This window comes from Neoarius graeffei, chromosome 6 (assembly GCF_027579695.1).
Source record: "Neoarius graeffei isolate fNeoGra1 chromosome 6, fNeoGra1.pri, whole genome shotgun sequence".
Lineage (NCBI taxonomy): Eukaryota > Metazoa > Chordata > Actinopteri > Siluriformes > Ariidae > Neoarius > Neoarius graeffei.
In genome coordinates, this window is record NC_083574.1 from 58,141,001 (window position 1) to 58,154,957 (window position 13,957).

Consider the following 13,957-nt stretch of genomic DNA (forward strand, 5'->3'; position numbering starts at 1 on the left):
ATTAAACCAAAAAGTACTGATGGACCCCCGGATTGTGTACCTTGGGCTAATACCTTTGGGGGCAATAGAAAAGAAAGACACTTACCTCTTTAAAATATTGATACTCGCTATTAAAAAAGCCATGACAAGGAACTGGCTGAAATGCGACACACACACACACACACACACACACACACACACACACACACACCCCCACACACACACACCCCAAGACTAAGACAATGGCTGGACATTGTTGAGGAAATATACACCATGGAAAAACTGACTTTTTGCCTAAGGGTCAGAGAAGGGGACTTCGAACAAAAATGGCAGAAATGGACTGCGTTCAAGGACAAATCCCAGCCCCGACTGACTTGAATGGAAAAAGAATATAAATATGAATCATCTTCCCCAATTTGTTATTAGGGCCCGAGCACCGTGCAGTGTGAAGACCCTATTGTTTTCCGAAGGAAAACAATAGGGGGCGGCACGGTGGTGTAGTGGTTAGTGCTGTCACCTCACAGCAAGAAGGTCCTGGGTTCGAGCCCCGGGGCCGGCGAGGGCCTTTCTGTGTGGAGTTTGCATGTTCTCCCCGTGTCCGCGTGGGTTTCCTCTGGGTGCTCCGGTTTCCCCCACAGTCCAAAGACATGCAGGTTAGGTTAACTGGTGACTCTAAATTGACCGTAGGTGTGAATGTGAATGGTTGTCTGTGTCTATGTGTCAGCCCTGTGATGACCTGGCGACTTGTCCAGGGTGTACCCTGCCTTTCGCCCGTAGTCAGCTGGGATAGGCTCCAGCTTGCCTGCGACCCTGTAGAAGGATAAAGCGGCTCGAACCCAGGACCTTCTTGCTGTGAGGCGACAGCGCTAACCACTACACCACCGTGCCGCCCTTTTCGAAGGATTATTATTTTTTTTCTGTCACGTTTGGCCTTATTTGAGGCATTTCCCATGGATGAAAACTCATGAAATTTGATATACACATCAGTCATTGTCACTGCTACTCAGCAACAGACTTCATAGCGCCCCTTTTCCATTTCCCATTGAAATGAATGGGTAGAACTTTGGAATGATGTCATAAGGCCATTTGGAGTGAAATTACACATGGTCATTTTTAACGTACTCCTCCTAGACGGTTCATCAAATTCATGTCAAACTTGGCAAACACGATGCCAAGATATTGCTGAAGTTGAATTGCTAAGGGATTTTTGATATGTTGTAATATGTTGAAATATTATAACATATAATATGCCAAGATATTGCTGAATGTTGAACTTGATATCTTGAATATGATTCTGATTCTGATACTCTTTAGCTGTTATGGGCCTGTCTGGTATAGCGCCACCAACTGGCCAAGGAAAGAATAGGGTTTTGAATGTGTCTGTTTTGACACATGATGAATTTTAACATGCTCCTCCTAGACGGTTCATGAGATTCATGTGAAATTTGTTATACGTGATGCCAAGATGTCACTGATATTAAATTGCAAAGGGATTTTTGATATCTTGTAATATGTTGAAATGGCCTTGCCACATAAACAGGAAACGTGTCAGAAAGCCACAGTGCATTGACTGTATGGTCGGACACTTCTTACTTCAATAGATATTATGATTATTATGATAACCTGATGCCCAATGGGCCTGCCTGTTATAGTGCCACCACCTGGCCAAGCAGGAAATGTGCCAGAAATTGGCAATGCCTTAACTGATTGATCTGACACTTTACAAAATATTGTGTATTATGATTGTGATGATATTCACATATGTAATTCAGATGCCTATCACAGCGCCACCATCTGGCCAAGCAGGAAATGGGGAAAAATGTTCAATTCATTGATGGATTGATCTGAAACTTTACAAAATATTGGATATCATGAGTCTGATGATATATACAATTCTGTGCACACTCATACACACACAGTCATATGCATATGTATGCATACACACACTCACAAGTATGCACTCACATGCACATGCAACATCTATGAGCACACTCTCTTTCACACACTCTCTCTCCCTCTGACAAACAGACACACACACACACACACACACACACACACACACACACACACACACACACATAATAATAGCGGAGCTCCAGCGGAGCACGATATCTAAGAAAAAATGGTAAACCCATCAAGTCGATTTTTTGTGGTTTGTCCGTGTGTGTACCACCAGTCATACACACCGCCTAGTGGCCAGTGCTAGCCAGTAAAGAAATAAAACAAAAGAGACTGGCTAGGATATAAGAAAATTCTACAACCCAGAAACAGATGGGAGCTCCGCTTTTAGGCAGTGCCTAAATCTATATATTAGTGACCTGCCATCATTGTGCATTTTGTTGCAGACATATGAAAACTCTGCATGTACACACACACACACACACACACACACACTGCAGACACAGGAAAGCTAAGATGACTTAAGATTACAGCGTGAGACAGAGATAAGGAGGAGACACATGTATAGTTTTGTACATATATAAATGTACATTTTCACACCACAGAAACACACACACACACACACACACACACACACACACACACACACACACACAGTCTTTGTCTGTCTATCTCTCATCACTCAAGCAGTCATGGCATTTGCAACATGCACATCACCTTTGAACATTTGATGAATATATGACATGTGACTGTTTTGTTGGGTGGCGGAACCACACGTGCAAGGGCCCGTCAAGGCCGCTAGCGGCTTTAATTATTATTATTATTATTATCATTATTTTTCTGTCGCGTTTGGCCTTATGTGAGGCATTTCCCATGCACGAAAACTCATGAAATTTGATACACACATCAGTCATTGTAACCGCTACTCAGCCACAGACGTTTGGCCCCAGGCATGGCCCAGGGACTTCATAGCGCCCCTTTTTCCATTTCCCATTGAAATGAATGGGTAGAACTTTGGAGTGATGATGTCATAAGGCCATTTGGAGTGAAATTACACATGGTCATTTTTAACGTACTCCTCCTAGACGGTTCATCAAATTCATGTCAAACTTGGCAAACATGATGCCAAGATATTGCTGAAGTTGAATTGCTAAGGGATTTTTGATATGTTGTAATATGTTGAAATATTATAACATATAATATGCCAAGATATTGCTGAATGTTGAACTCAATATCTTGTAATATGATTCTGATAAAGTGTTACAATTATGTGCACACTCATACTGAGTCCAGTCCTTATTTTACACATACACATGATCAAATACACACACAAACACAAGTACATACATACATACCGTACATACAGAAGTACAAATATAAACCTAAGCAAAAAAGTTAGAAAGTTGAACCTTAAATATATTGTTAAATGGAAAATGTACACACAATAGCTTCATGTGTACTAAAGTACACTGGCATAACCTTTGCTTTTACACAGTACATGCATGTTCTTTTCACATATACATGGTCTATTAATGTACCTGCTTCAGTGGTAGGTACTGAAACAATCTGTGTGAAGTCTTTGGCTGCTATAAAGTCAATAAGGCACTGAGTTTTTAAAGCATCTTCATTAAAATCTTCATTAAAAGATTTTGTTGTGGCTCAGCTGGCTAAGGCGCCATACCATAAATCGAGGGACCCGGGTTCAATTCCGACCCGAGGTCATTTCCCGATCCCTCCCCATCTCTCTCTCCCACTCATTTCCTGTCTCTACACTGTCCTATCCAATAAAGGTGAAAAAAAAGCCCAAAAAAATCTTAAAAAAAAAAAGTAATATGCCAAGCAAACTTAAAGTATAACAAGTAAACTAGTGAAATAACCAATGTTTATAACAGTATACTTAAGGTATACAATAATAAACTAAAAATAGGGACTCGAAGTATAATGGCAGTACAATGGCAGTATATCGATAAGTATACTTTAAGCATACGAGAGGGATATACCAAGTAGGCTACATTGATAGTATATAGAGGAGTGTATTTGTTGTATACTTTAAAGTGTACTTTTGCAAACTTAAAATGAACTTTAAAGTATACTTTTATAAACTTGAAATGTTCCAATTTAGTCCGAAAAAGTATTACATTTGTATACCTTCTAGTACACTGAAAGTACATGGTCTGTAGTATACTTGCTATACTTATACTGAAGCATACTTAATAAAATGAACTTTAAGTATACTACTTTTTTAGGGTGACCAGATTTCCCTAGTCTGAAACCGGGACACTTTTGCGCGTGACCATGCTCGTGCACGCACACCTTTTTTTTTACGTAAACGTGACACTCAGAGAGGTGCTCTTATCATTTTGTTGAAGCTCACATATATCAACATCTCACATGAAATAAAACAAACAGGCATTTTGTTATCTAGTAGCATAGTGGTATACAGATCAGTTAAATTATGGTCAGACAGCAGATTTTGTAATGGCTGAGAATAGGCCAGGCTATGTCCATAGGCCAAATTTAAACTGATTTATTTCACCTGTTTGTGAGAACACCAAGAAGAATGCATATGCACATGTAGGCTATATCTCTAAAATTGTATGCACTATAGCATGAACTTAAAAAGTAGATATGTGACCTCAACATAGCCTAGGTCAGAATCAATCTTACTAACCATTCCCCACAACTGAATGAATAAAGCAAGAAGATGTGTACAAAAGTGAACACTTTAATGGAAGGTGCAACAAGCTATTCAACACAGCAATATGGCCAAACTGTCAGAATGGTATGTTAAACAGAAACAAAAAAGAGACAAGTGATTTGAGAATATACACTCAAACAAAACAGCAATAAAGGAGGAGAGGGGCGACAGCCCGAGGAAAGCCCCCACAGGAGCGCACAGCATTTGCAACATAGGCTACCCAACTCAGTACAAGAACAAAGCACAGGAACAAAGCTAAGGCGACTGTCAATCCACCCACCCTAAACAAAATGCATTAGCCTACGTATATTTACAAGAAGAGTGAATCTTTTCCAGTTTTAATGTGATCCTGTATATCAGCATTACCACTGTGGGCTACGGAGAAGGAACACTTACAGTATGTGCAGTAGGCTTCGTGCGCATTGTTCTGCACCTCTCGGAGGAAGGGGCAGGTGCCCTGTAAATCTTTGGAAAAGGTACATTTTCTTTTCGGCATAATTGCTGCGGCATTACTGCTGCCAGCTGCTAGACAAAGAACATTCGCGCCAGTTAATGTTTATTTTATTGTTGCATGGCAACATGTTCTGTTGTCTGGAATAATGTGGCTAAATAAACACCCATGCCACAGGGCCAGGGGGCAGTAACCAGGAAAGTTTGCGATTCCTGTCAATTCATCAAATAGTAAATGCAGACATTTCTCTGCTAATGATTCCCACGCTGCTCAGTCGCAAACATCGCGAGTGGCGAAAACCGGGACATATCCGTGTCCTGACAGACTTTTGTCAGGACTTGGGACACACAACCCCAAATCGGGACTGTCCTGGTAAAACCGGGAAGTCTGGTCACCCTATACTTTTTGCTAAGGGTTACTACTGCTGCTAATACTACTACCATTGTCATGGTTAGATATGGCCTTTGGGTCTCCTGTGTTTTCACTGCTTATCTTGCTAGCGAGGGTGTAAAGGTTTCTATGCCACAGCTAAGTACCTTTAGCACCGAATTGGCTACAGATAAGTTGGAAAGGATCACAGACTACCGTGTTTTATTGACTAACGCTTGGCAATTGTAGTGAAGTGTTTGTTTAGTTGTTTTTTTGCCAGTCATTTATTCTACTTTGAGTTGGTTGAGCAAGTCATGTTTGCTGATTGGCATCTATTGTCTACTAGAGCTGGAATGCTATTCAGCTACTTGGACTGGAATGCCAGTATCATTACATGCAATACTCCTCAGTATTTGGCACTATGAAAGATCAAGTGTTGCAGTAGTCCGTGCACATACTATGCAAACACCACCGCCTCTTTCCATTGTCAGCTGGTGAGTGATATTGTGTTCAAGTTTAATCCCAGACTTATGAATATGTTGTCAAGGGGATGCAAAGGAACGATATCTTCAGTGTTGGTTCTATGCATTCTTCTTGGATCCCCGTTTATATGATTAACAGACTGTGTGTTAATAATAGCCATTGTTCAAGGTGTCTGGTCTACACAAAGCATCACTATTTGAATTTGATTAATATTCCTTTAGATGGGGCGGCACAATGGTGTACTGGTTAGCGCTGTCGCCTCACAGCAAGAAGGTCCTGGGTTCGAGCCCCGTGGCCGGCGAGGGCCTTTCTGTGTGGAGTTTGTATGTTCTCCCCGTGTCACCTTGGGTTTGCTCTGGGTGCTCCGGTTTCCCCCACAGTCCAAAGACATGCAGGTTAGGTTAACTGGTGACTCTAAATTGACCCTTGGTGTGAATGTGAATGGTTGTCTGTGTCTATGTGTCAGCCCTGTGATGACCTGGCGACTTGTCCAGGGTGTACCCCGCCTTTCGCCTGTAGTCAGCTGGGATAGGCTCCAGCTTGCCTGCAACCCTGTAGAACAGGATAAAGCGGCTACAGATAATGAAATGAGACAATACACATATTGATTTTGATCCATATTGTTTTATATAATAGTGTTTTTATTTCAATAAGTATGAAAATAAGCATCAGGTGTTTTAATTAACCAGAGCTCAGATTGCAGGAAATAGGGTGTGTAAGGTCTCATTTTGAAAAAAACTTCCCAGGGGGTGTCCCCCCGGCCCCCCTTATTACTTCAGGCGCCTTCGGCACCCTCAGGACATTTTACAGATTTTCTGCTTTTTTCATCAGGACCCACTCTCATCCCTGAAATATAATGAAGCACCATTATCAGCAGCGGGACCGGGAGCCGGGTCTCAGCGGAGAAACACGATTGTTGATGTTAACTCTAAATTAACTAACAAGTGTTAGCTAATGTTAGCTAAAATGCAATACATACACGTGCATCACCCAAGTTACTTGAAAACAAACATAAATCAATTTGACAAACTCTCTTTTTCAATGATTTGGTTTCCATCAGCGGCGATTTGTAGCTGCAGAAAACGGTCGTCTTCTTCATCTATGGTTTTCTGCTCATGGTGATATTTGAATACATTCCATTTCCAGTGGAGGCCAAACTCGATTACATTAAATTGGTAGGGTTTTTTTTTTATTCAATCAATATCAGTCAACGTAAGAGAAACTAGTACATTCAGTATAAACAGCTTAAGCCTACTTGAATCACAAAAGGAATATAAATGAATTGTGTTGCATCTATGAACTTCATTTTTGTAAATTCAAAGACCTGGTATTTACCTTTTTTTTCAGTGCAGATTCACAAAAAGAAGTGAAAAGGACTCAAACTGATAGAAAGAAAAGTTGTGAAAAAGGGAGACAGATGATGTGAGGCACCCACAGAGAAGAAGCTGTGGGTGCCTCACATAATCTTTAACTATTTTAATATTTACATATGAAGCTGGATGTTCAAGTTCAAGTTCGTTTGTTTGTATAGCGCTTTTAACAAGAGATATTGTCTCAAAGCAGCTTTACAGAATCTGAATGACCCAAGACATGAGCCAATTTTATTCCTAATCTATCCCCAATGAGCAGCCTGTGGTGATAGTGGCAAGGAAAAACTCCCTCAGACAATACGAGGAAGAAACCTCGAGAGGAACCAGATTCAAAAGGGAACCCATCCTCATTTGGGCAAAAACAGAACATGACGTCAGTTTCTTTGATGTTATAACTCTTCATTGATGGAAACTTGAGTGCAAAACTGTTCATGACAACTGCAGTTTTAAAGTTAGCTAGTCCACTGTAGTCCTTAGCCATAAAAGCATTACTGTAAGTGTCCAGAGCGTCTTCCAAATGTGACTTTCAACTGTCCATATGAGGCCGTCCTCCACAGGAGCGATGTGATGAGACTCCAACCAGACATAGGGCATCAGGATGGATCAGGCAGGTCCGAGGAGCAGAAGAGGTCAGCATCTCAATCTCAGGATTAACATGTAACTCAGAGGGAACACATACACATAGACACACACACACACACACACGTATATATACACATAAACACACATATATATAATTTTTTTTTTTTGGGGGGGACACAGGTTGTTAGGTATACCTAATGTCATCTGAATAAGTGGGAACAGTATACATGATGTTCTCTCTTTGCCTTGTTTTTTTTCTGTTTCTCTCTCAGTCTACGTCTGTAGCTACTTTTGTATTGTCCCTCCACTGTGTGGTTACAACACATTTGTGCCATATTTCTCAGCCTTAGCAGTCGTGTGTGTGTGTGTGTGTGTGTGTGTGTGTGTGTGTGTGTGTGTGTGTGTGTGTGTGGTGGCAGTGCACTGTGTGCACTGTCTTTAATCACATTTCAGAATGAATTATGTAAAAGTGGAATGTGTGCTGGTGCCCCGTGCTACTTGTGCTCCAATTCCACAGCACATTTCTTAAGAAATAATGAACTACAAGAGCCCAAAGGCAAAGAGGGTAGGAAAACGGTCAAGAAAGCACAATAAAAAGATAAGAGTAGAAGAATAGTAGGAGTAGAGGGGGCAGTGTACAGTTTGGTGGAGGATAAAAGAGAACAATGTTGACAAGCAAGGAATAATAGGGAGAAAAGGATGCAAGAGGAATAAGAGAAAAAGTTTGAAGATAAATGGAGAAAGGAGAATTGCAATCTTTGGTTATATGTCTCTGCTACTCTTAATTTATCATTAATTTATTCATACATTCATCTTTATCCGTTTTAATCCGGTTAATCCAGAGCCTGGAAACACTGGGCAAAAGGCAGGGGTACACCCTGTATGGGACACCAGACCATCACCAGCTATCACACATACATAAACATTGCAATTAATTTACAGTACTCGGTGCATGTATTGGTATGTGTTGGAAACCCCTGCAGACATGAGGAAAACATTTGAAGTTCCACACATACAGTAACCTGAGCAGAGGGTTGGACCCCAGACCCTGGAGTTGTGAGAACAATGCTAGTATTGTTATAGAAATTCTGGTTCTGATTCTGATTCTGATATGCACATGAAATGTCTCAGACTACTGAGGAGAGATTAACAAACACGTATAAGATATAGCTACCTTGCATTCTGGAGCTTTTAAACATGAGTGAGACCACACACCACAAGGTAAAGCACTAGTAAAACCTGACTTGTAAACTAACTGTTTTAACCATTCTAATGTCTTCCTGTTGTGAGACTTGGTTGTAATTATACTGTTATTCTTAATAATGGACAGAAATAATTTGGCTGTACTGGAGTTTTTGAATGGGATATTGACTGAGTGTGGTATTTATGAAGGACAAATGTATTCAGGTTGCATGCATACATCATATTACTGAGTACCACTCTGTCTTTCTAGTCCTTTTTTCCCCTCACTTAGTAAGTAATTGATGTCAAAGTCATATCCAGGAGAAGCATGTAGGAAAATTGAGGTCTTGGAAAAATTACCTTTTATTGTTCACATGTCAGTGCTCAGGGGCTTTCTGTTTTGTTTCCAGTTTTCTGCTGTAGATGTGGACCAGCCTTTTTTCCAGCCTTACCCATCTGAGATTGTGTTCCAGAACTACCAGCCCTCTGAGACGTATAAAGTATCACTGGTGTTGCGCAATAATGACAAGGTGACTTCAACAAGAGCTCAGCTTTCTGTTGGCCCTTTCTAATTGCATGGTACTGGCTTCATTCGACTTCACTCGACTCTACTCACTTTTAGTATCAGTAGTTTGTTTTCTACTATGGCTGGTCATTGTAGCGATGCTGTATGAAACTGCTGTGATGTCACCTTTAACGTGACCCATACAAGAACATCTTTATTGTTAATACTACTACCTGCGCACGTTTGTGTGTGTGCCCGTGAAATGGTATTATGTCAAGCCTAAGTTGCCACAATTCATGATGTTTTAAAGTACAACCCGGATTCCAAAAAAAGTTGGGACAAAGTACAAATTGTAAATAAAAACAGAATGCAATGATGTGGAAGTTTCAAAATTCCATATTTTATTCAGAATAGAACATAGATGACATATCAAATGTTTAAACTGAGAAAATGTATCATTTAAAGAGAAATATTAGGTGATTTTAAATTTCCTGAAAACAACACATCTCAAAAAAGTTGGGACAAGGCCATGTTTACCCCTGTGAGACATCCCCTTTTCTCTTTACAACAGTCTGTAAACGTCTGGGGACTGAGGAGACTAGTTGCTCAAGTTTAGGGATAGGAATGTTAACCCATTCTTGTCTAATGTAGGATTCTAGTTGCTCAACTGTCTTAGGTCTTTTTTGTCGTATCTTCCGTTTTATGATGCGCCAAATGTTTTCTATGGGTGAAAGATCTGGACTGCAGGCTGGCCAGTTCAGTGCCCGGACCCTTCTACTACACAGCCATGATGCTGTAATTGATGCAGTATGTGGTTTGGCATTGTCATGTTGGAAAATGCAAGGTCTTCCCTGAAAGAGATGTCGTCTGGATGGGAGCATATGTTGCTCTAGAACCTGGATATACCTTTCAGCATTGATGGTGTCTTTCCAGATGTGTAAGCTGCCCATGCCACACGCACTAATGCAACCCCATACCATCAGAGATGCAGGCTTCTAAACTGAGCGCTGATAACAACTTGGGTCGTCCTCCTCCTCTTTAGTCCGAATGACACGGCGTCCCTGATTTCCATAAAGAACTTCAAATTTTGATTCGTCTGACCACAGAACAGTTTTCCACTTTGCCACAGTCCATTTTAAATGAGCCTTGGCCCAGAGAAGATGTCTGCGCTTCTGAATCATGTTTAGATACAGCTTCTTCTTTGAACTATAGAGTTTTAGCTGGCAATGGCAGATGGCACAGTGAATTGTGTTCACAGATAATGTTCTCTGGAAATATTCCTGAGCCCATTTTGTGATTTCCAATACAGAAGCATGCCTGTATGTGATGCAGTGCCGTCTAAGGGCCCGAAGATCACGGGCACCCAGTATGGTTTTCCGGCCTTGACCCTTACGCACAGAGATTCTTCCAGATTTTCTGAATCTTTTGATGATATTATGCACTGTAGATGATGATATGTTCAAACTCTTTGCAATTTTACACTGTCAAACTCCTTTCTGATATTGCTCCACTATTTGTCGGCGCAGAATTAGGGGGATTGGTGAGCCTCTTCCCATCTTTACTTCTGAGACCCACTGCCACTCCAAGATGCTCTTTTTATACCCAGTCATGTTAATGACCTATTGCCAGTTGACCTAATGAGTTGCAGTTTGGTCCTCCAGCTGTTCCTTTTTTGTACCTTTAACTTTTCCAGCCTCTTATTGCCCCTGTCCCAACTTTTTTGAGATGTGTTACTGTCATGAAATTTCAAATGAGCCAATATTTGTCATGAAATTTCAAAATGTCTCACTTTTGACATTTGATATGTTGTCTATGTTCTATTTTGAATACAATATCCATTTTTGATATTTGTAAATTATTGCATTCTGTTTTTATTTACAATTTGTACTTTGTCCCAACTTTTTTGGAATTGGGGTTGTAATACAGACACCTAAATAAATTCACTCTTCCCTACAACTCTGTGAAAATAAAGATAGTTATGATAATTTTCACCCACAATGCAATTGCGAATAATAAGCGTTTGATAATAAAAAAAAGTTTCAAAAAAAAAAACAAAAACACCAAAGCAGCACGATTGAGCAGGCGGGAACTGCAGCACTTTGTTGTGACATAGATTGGGGAATCTTCAGAAACTAGAAGTGCGCACACAACATCTGAAGCCAGGACTTTTAAACATTATTTTCCATCACTATCAAAGGAATAGAGACAAGTCCAGTCACATAATAACATGGCAGGTTATTTAGAAATATTATGGTATTACTGTAGTGTTCCTTTGTGGTACTTTACAATACTGAAAAGGTTTTAAATTAATACTGACACCTAAATAAATTAACTCCGTTAAAGCAGTCTGGCTGACAGGTGGCACACACTATTGTACACTTACTCCAGAGTGTTGAAAATGCTTGAAAACAATGACAAACACAGGCTTGAACAGTGGGCAGGTACTCTTAGGTAGCCGGGAAAATATTTTATTTTAGCCTTCAGGTAATAAAATAAGTAGAGTAGATCTACACTAGTACTGTTCTGGTACACTGGCTGCAGTCTAGTGACTACCTTCCACTACAGTTGTCTACACTGAGCGACATATCTCTGTGCCACACTGTGCTTTTGGGAGGTTGGTATTCAGTAGGCAATTGCTGAATTGGAACAAAAGCAATTATTTTATCTTGGCCTGAGTTATAACTTACTGACAGAAATTGCTATTATACTAACAGTTATGTTAGTAAAAGATTCTAACAACAGCTGGTATTGGTAATTATTAATGTAAACAAAAACAGGTGGTCTGTTACAATCATCCCTCCACCATGTCCACTTGTCAATTTGCTGAGATCTGAGTGGCAGTCACTCACCTCATCGTGGTTGTCAATGTGACAGTCCTGGTATGGCTCAAACCGGTAGGGCTCTATCCTGAGCCCTATGTTCTCCCTCTCCTCCACTGCCTCCTCCTCTCCAACCTCCTTTTCATCTCCATCATGCAAGACATGCGTTGTGTCCGAAATCACTCGTTACTCACTATATAGTGAGTTTGCTATTTTGTAGTGCTGTCTGAATGTATAGTGATAATTATTACACCCTATATAGTGGACTCATAGTATCCCACAATGCATCGTGGTAAGTAGTGTACAACCGATGATCACTAACCAAGCAATATATACCATCATCTATCGCAGTCACGCTGAAAGAAAAGTTGTAAAAGCTATTTCATAAGGACTGTTAAGTATTTTAGATTGAGTATAGCAGTAGTTTGTTTTTCCTTATGACAATGGGCACAAGACAAATGTATAAGTTGTGGCACGAAAATGGCAATAATGTTGTAGTGTGTTGGGGTGAATGGACGGAGGAAGAAACACATTATAAACCGACATTGAAGTACAATTAAAAATAGTAAGAGAATAGAAAATAAGCTAAAATACAATAAGACAGATAAAGTACAAGAATAAAAGTTAGAGTGCAGAGTGAGGAATTAATCAAAAGCCTCAAATTTAATTTAATTATAAAAAAATATATGCATGTATTTATTTTGAAAACCCACCAGCCGACTGATCTGGTACGTTTTAATTGTGCGACAGTAATGACGTGAATAACGGCGCGGCGGAGTAGTGTCTGAAAGTGTTTTTTTCATTTTACCAATGAGCTCACTATATATATAGGCCTCTATGTAGAATTCCCTAGATAGTGAGTAGGGAGTAGTGAATGAGTGAGTGATTTCAGACACAGCTCATAGCTCACAGCTCATGTTCTGTCATGAAAACATGTTCTGTTGGCATGCCTTCCAGGCAGGGGTTCACCGATCTACATCATTTCCAGTTTGATGTTTTATTTTGTTGAGTTTTCATCTCCACACCTTGTGATTACATCAATAATAGAAAGTTTGTGTTAAAATCTATAAAATGACACTGGGGAGACCTGTTTGTCTCAGTATCACTTTTATGTATTTTGTTAAACAAAAGAAGAAGAACAGCTTTTTTAATCACATGTACATTTAAGCATGACTGCGAGTTGGCCTAGTGGTTAGCGTGTTCGCTTCTCAACCGGGAGATCGTGAGTTCTACCCATGGTCAGGTCATACCAAAGACCATCATAAAATGGTACCTACTGTTGTCTGGCAAGGCATGCTGCAATATAGATGCTAGTGGGGAAGTCAAACTCTTATGGTGACCAGAGGACTAGCCCCCACTGTAACCCTAGCTGTATAGGCAAGAGGTCGAGGACTATTGAAATGGAGATCTGTGCTGCACCCATACACCTTAAAGAGTTGGTTAGTACTGGGACAGGAGACTGCCTGGGAAGACCAGATTCTGGCATGAGAGGGACTTTGACTTGACACTTAAGCACAGTGAAATTCCTCTCTGCATTTAATCCATCTGAAGCAGTGAAGACACATGCACACTGAGCACACACATATACCCAGAGCAGTGGGCAGTCATGCTACAGCACCC

At 40.4% G+C, this 13,957-nt stretch overlaps 1 protein-coding gene across 1 annotated transcript in view; it reads left to right on the plus strand.

Moving 5' to 3' along the window:
• Positions 1 to 13,957, plus strand: part of LOC132888301 (hydrocephalus-inducing protein homolog) — a 245,581-nt gene that overhangs the window by 17,310 nt on the left and 214,314 nt on the right. The window contains 2 exon segments of the mRNA XM_060924370.1: positions 8,940 to 9,052; positions 9,424 to 9,543. Of these exon segments, the coding sequence (XP_060780353.1) occupies positions 8,940 to 9,052; positions 9,424 to 9,543 (233 nt within the window).